The 6,310-nt window shown below is 38.8% G+C and overlaps 1 protein-coding gene across 1 annotated transcript in view; it reads right to left on the minus strand.

Moving 5' to 3' along the window:
- Positions 1–4,093, minus strand: part of LOC104546387 (potassium voltage-gated channel subfamily KQT member 1) — a gene marked incomplete at both ends in the record, with an annotated part of 59,759 nt that extends 55,666 nt beyond the window's left edge. Inside the window, one exon of the mRNA XM_010191767.1 lies at positions 3,953–4,093. Within this exon, the coding sequence (XP_010190069.1) occupies positions 3,953–4,093 (141 nt within the window). The remainder of the gene's footprint in view (positions 1–3,952) is intronic.
- Between the last annotated feature and the right edge of the window lie 2,217 nt (positions 4,094–6,310).

The raw sequence follows: 6,310 nt of genomic DNA on the forward strand, positions 1-6,310 counted from the left end.
GAATATTTAATCCCCTTGGATCAGGCACTTGGATTTTCTTAGATCATGCTGAGATAACAGCATTCTGCTGTGTTCTGGCACCATAAAATCCTTGCTTATGAAAATAAAAGAAAAATATGGCCTCTCTGGGAACATACATCTCTGAATTACTTTTTTCCATAGTTTAAATATTGTAGTCTCAAAATCAGTTTTTACACAGATATACCACATTCTCTTTATGAGTCATGGCAAAAGCTCTCCCGCACCACTGTTTTAAATGGGCCAAGTGTACATATACCCTTCGAAATTATGATCCTTTCACAGTCTTGGCTCAGACTCCAGCTCACGCTGGGCAAGTGCCAACAAGTAACTGGAGTCAAACCTCCTCCAACAGCACCATCTAGTGAAAAAACGATCAAATAAACACATGCAAATTTAAACAGTTTTCACTGCATTCTGGAAACTAACAAAAGGCCAATTCTCTCCTAATCTCCCATTACAACTGTATTTAGGTATAGCTTTCATCAAGGCTCTTTTCCTTGTGAAGTGTGGTGACAAGCAGAGAAAGATTCAACAGCTAATTGTATGCTTTTTGTCTAAAACTGGAACACCGCTTGGAACACGTATAAACTTTCCCTTGCTTGTTTTTCCACTGTTAAACTTGCATTTCTCTTATTGTTACGAAAAATAGAAGCATCTTAAAATGCTTTAAAATTATGGATAACATAACATCATCTATTTCCTCCTTGGTAGTGGGAGGTGATATGATAAGACAAGCAGCTCCAGAATAAAAAGGAAATAATATACATATAGTCTCAATAACTTTTTTAGCTCTTATTTTCATAATATCATTTCATTGTAATATCTTGAATGACTGTATCATTGAAAAAAGGGAACACTCAGCTTCCACCTGTACCTTTCATGTGATCAGTCTCCCTAGTTTCAGAAAGACTATCTGCTGAAGTTGTGTAGGTGCTTAGATCTTTCACAGGGTCAGAGCAAAATGCTTTGGCTACATGGAGGAAATACAGCAGTATAATTGTGAGTGTTTTCAAGGGTCTTGTTTGTATAGTTTTTCAGACAGGAGGAACAGTTTCTGTACCTTTCCCAACATGCATCTACAATGCCATGCAACTCACAAGTGGACTGTAGAAGAGATTCTGTAACTACGGTAGTTTTCAGATAACACACACGTGTGCTTTTACAGTTATTTCATCCCATTTTCCAGGCGCATCAGATTTGCAGCACCCATTTAGTAAGCTCATCCAAGCAGACTTGCTCCACAGGGCTGTTCAGCTCAGCACACCCACATGCTAACTCTGAGCACTCATTTCCAGACATTCAGCATGATTTAGTAATTTCTTGCAGTTCCAGACCTATAGCTGTCTGGTCAAAGCCTCCCCCACTCAAAATACAAGAAGTCCACGCATCTCAAGTAGGTAAAATTTCAAAGCATGACACTACACACTTGGTACCATTATCTCTCCCTTATATTTGATGCACTACAAAGTGTAATTAATTTACAGAGAATTCTACCCTGCATAATTATATCTAAATAAAAGGCAACCTGCTCTTGACAAAGCTTCAGTAATTTTCTCTTTGGGATGCAGATAAGAAAAGGTGGGCTCAATTTTACAATCTTCAAAACAAAGAGTTAAAGGTCTCTAAGCATTACTTTAATTACTTTAACTTCACAGAGCATACACTCAGGCAGTATAAAACACGGTTCATGCAATGACTTGAGGTCTCTCAAACCTCAAAATTCCACATGGTCAAAAGTTTCTTCCTTCTCACTGTCCCAGTTAAGCCCATGCAGAGGAGACTTCTCCAAGATCCCCATACTCCTCCTAGCAGGTTGTTGCTACACCGCTGCTCTTTTGAGGTCTCTCTCTCACTCAGTTTGTAAGCCAACTTGTTTGCCCTTCTTTGCTCACCTACAATAACAAGGTTACCTATTTCCACTATCTGGCTCCAAATTAAAACTATTATTGTGGTATAACTAAAAGTCCCTTTAAAAATACGAAAGAGAAATTAATACCTACTGCAAAACAGTAGAGAGAGTGCTCTCCTAAGCTTTGGTAAGTCTCCTTGCATGACCATTTGGTTGGAAGTTTGCATTGTGTTTTTTCCTGTTTTGTTTTTTTTAATGCTGCTTATGCTGTTACTCTTTCTTTTGCTTCTTTCTTTACATTTTATAGTTGCTCTTTAACCAATCATCTGTGATTAACTGCCCCCTTAAGAATTCACTTACATCTAAATTTGACAGCTTGTACTGCTATATTAGAGTGACAGTAAAATCTTAAACAGAATAGGAAATTCTACTGGGTAGACACTAACAGAAACCAGATTCTGACATTTATATTTGTGTCACAAGGTGCCACAACTCCTTTGAAAGTCCCACCAAAACTGGATACAGCAGAAAGCACATTGGTCCATCTAGAGCTTCGGACTGATGGATCACTGTAACCCCCTTACGTTCCTTGAAAATTACTGCAGTTAATCCTTTAGAAAACAATATCAAAATACATTAATATGGAACAAACAAGTACTGAATTTCCAAGAAACTATGATAGCAGGATTTCAATGTTAAAAATTAACCATAGATTTTTCTCTTGATACGGATTCACACTACTTAGAAAGCAAGATAATGCAGAATAGTATGAACACCCAATACATCTTGGCTATTACTTACATTGTATGTAATCCTGAACACATTACATGCATATTACACTGAATGTGATGTATGTACACACATACAGACAATACATACTGCATACAGTGTGAACACACAAAATGAGTTCTATGATTTCATAGGAAAAAAGCACAAAACCCACAAAAAACCAAGCGCCCACTTAAGTCTGTACAAAGAAAACCCCAAACCACAAAAGAGAAAAGGTACTGGATGCAGAAATACATATATAGACTCTCTTAGCTGGCAACTAATTATAACATTATACCTAAGAGTTCATATATCTTACAAACAAGTTAAAAACAATGTAACAGGCATGAAATACCTTAAACAGAAATAGTCTGATTGACACTAAGTTTAATATACTACATTATTATTCTTATAGTATTCATATTAGGTATAAAACCTTAGCATATTGAACAGAAAAACTGTCAAAACGTATTATAATTGATTGAGGTTTAAAGTGAACTTTTTAATGTTAATAATAACACGCATAATTATATTGCTATTTTGAATGAACATTTAAAATGCTGGTTACCATTTTCTCAATACAGTGACAGTGTTTTCATAAGTAAAATAATGGACATTTATTCACAAATACAGAGAAATCAATGATTTAACAGGGGGTACCCCACCACTGAGATATAACAAATTTATAAGTTTTCTGTATGTTTAAAATCATGCCTTTCCAACTACATAACTAGGGCTCTTGATTGAAATCTAAGCTGACAGGACAGTAATACTCTTGGAACACTTCTTGATACATATCTGTTGCAGCACTAGTAGACTATAAACAAAAGGTAGCGACATTTTCTCCACTGAAGGGAAAGTGCGTAGCACAGGTACAGCAAGTTGTCTTAACTATAAATTCAATGGATATACATGAGTTGTCCACTTGTGAAAGCAAGAAGGATCCAACTTCAACTAAAAGAAAGGACTTCCTCTTACTTTTTTCCCCTATATGGTCAAGTGTCTGGTCTTCAGCAAGACTGAAAATGGATTACCTGAGCAATATGAGGAATTCAGGCTTAATTAGAATGGCCTTGTCTGTTGGACACAGTATAGGTGACATCAGTATAGGCATATAGGGTAAGACTTGGGTTTTGTGCTACCATGACTTTTAGTGTTTCTGTGGTTTTACAGGCTCGTTAGGGGAAAGCAGAAAAGCTTCTTGTCAATTAAACCATAAGGAACTTTTTGCTTGGTATGGTATTACCTCAGGAGATCAGAATTTGCACATAAAGAATAAACATACATCAACCACATTAACGTCTGCATACATACCATCCAAAATAAGGTCCCTGTAGCAAGAGCTGCATACTGTTCAATTGTAGAAAGGACGCTGAAGATAAGGCATATCAGCACAATAAGGAAGCTGCAAATAAAAAATAAATAAATAAAAATGTAATGCAGTCTAGTAAGCACCTAGAGGGAAGACAGATAATTATGACATTACAAATTACCTGTGCACACAGACATATCATTGGTATTGGATTGTCTTAAATCATAGCTGGTAACTTTCGAGCAATCCAGTTTCATATTGGATAGTCTATTTCTCTTCAGACACTGAGGTTTTGGGTTGGACATTATCAAATGAAACTGCACAACAACATTAGCTTTAGTCTACCTCTAAGACTTGCTGCTTCCTAGCCCCTCAGGAAAACAGCATTCCTTGTTCTTTCCCATTGTAAGGGCTATTACAGCTGAATCACCACCACACAACCCCCCAGCGTGTTTCAAACATTTGCCTTTTTGCTGTTCCAAATTCTAATAAACTGCAAAGAGAAATCCCAATTAAGGCAGAGCTTAACAGGCTCTGCCCACACTGTCTTTTGTAACCAGTCCCCAAATGGCCCCGGATAAATAAAATCTGACATTCGGCATCTGAAACACAACTGAGGACTGATTCAATTTTGAAATAAAATTTCAAAGCAATTATCAGAGAGCGAGAATATAAGTGTTTGTTCCCCAGTACGCCCTGCCTGAGTGAATCCTTAGGGAGGGGGCCTCGTTCCCAAGGTTAGATTCAAGTCAGCCAGGGAGTTGCAGCAAACTGAGCCCAACTGCCTGCAGCCCCCCAGGAAGCCTCTTTCCTCAGCTGGGAAGCAAAGCTGTCCTGCAGCTTCTGCCTTCAAACCCCTTCCCTCAGCACCTTCAGCTGTGCCTACCATCCTACAGGACTGCTGCTTGCCTTAAAGGAACATGTGAACATTTAAAACCCAAACTGGATGCTATCCCACTACATCCATACATAGGCAGCTTCCAGTTCCCAAAGAGGTACATGTTTCTTTTTAAAACATGACCTAAGCAATCAAGAAGACTGAAAACATTGTCTTATTAAACACAGAGCTAGTTGGTAGGGATATTTTTCAAAATTCTGCTGAGACAAGCAACACCAATCCTTTGCACTTGATAAACTTGCTGCAAAAACCCAATACCTAATCACAGCCTTCTCCCACCCACATTACAGATCTCTGAAAAGGTTAATCACAGTTTTTTCCTCAGAAAAACAACAACAAAAAAGAACTGACATAACGAATAAAACTGAACTCAACAAGAAGAACGTGAAAACAGGACATCAGTGGCTGCAATTTGGCATGGCATAGCTGAAGTCACCCAGAGCCTTCATCTTTTTTCACATAAGTGAGAACTTCACTGGGTGAATCTTTTGAAAGGCCAAGCACTCAAGAAAAAAAAAAAAGTGTGTCCAGGTTGACATTATCAGCTAGATTGCTCAATGATCACTTCAAATTAGGGATGCAGCAAGGAAGGCTAAGGCTTTTGTCTTAGGAAGGCTAATTTAACTTGGAATTAAATCTGGCAACAGACATCAAGGACTGTAAGAAGGGCATCTTTAAGTATATTGGTAGCAAAAGGAAGACTAGGGAAAAATGTGGGCCCACTTCTGAATGAGGTGTGTACCCTGGTGTTGGAGGATACAGAGAAGGCAGAATTACTGAATGACTTCTTCGCTTCAGTCTTTACTACTGAAGCTGAGTCCTTGAGAATCCAAATTAACCCCAGGAAGTGAGAGAAAAAAATCTCGAGTAAGGAAGAGTTTCCCTTGGCTGAGGAGGTTTGGTTTGGAGCTCATTTATGCAAGCTCAATACCCACAGATCCATGGGCCCTGATGGCATGCAGTGCTGAGGGAACAGGTAAATGTTATTGCTAAGCCACTCTCCGTAATCTTTGAAAAGTCACGAATAGGAGAGGTGCCTGAGGACTGGAGGAAAGCCAAAGTCAACCCAATCTTCAAAAAAGGCTAGAATGAGGACCCAGGAAACTAAGGCCAGTCAGCTTCACCTCCATCCCTGAAAAGGTGAAGGTCATTCTGGATGTCATCTCTAAGGATATGGAGGATAAGGTTATCAGGATGGATTCACCAAGGGAAGTCATGTTTGACCACACCTTCTATGATGGCATGACTGGCTGGGCAGATAAGGAGAGAGCAGTGGATGTTGTCTACTTCAGCTTTAGCAAGGCTTTTGATACTGTCTCCTATAACATCCTCATAGGTAAGCTTAGGAAGTTAGATGGGTTAGATGAGTGATTGAGAACAGGCTGAACGACAGAGCTCAGAGGGTTGTAATCAGCAGAGTCTAGTTGGAGGCCTGTGGCTAGCTGTGTTCCACAAGGTTCTA

The sequence above is a fragment of the Mesitornis unicolor genome, unplaced genomic scaffold (genome assembly GCF_000695765.1).
Source record: "Mesitornis unicolor isolate BGI_N332 unplaced genomic scaffold, ASM69576v1 scaffold8709, whole genome shotgun sequence".
NCBI lineage: Eukaryota > Metazoa > Chordata > Aves > Mesitornithiformes > Mesitornithidae > Mesitornis > Mesitornis unicolor.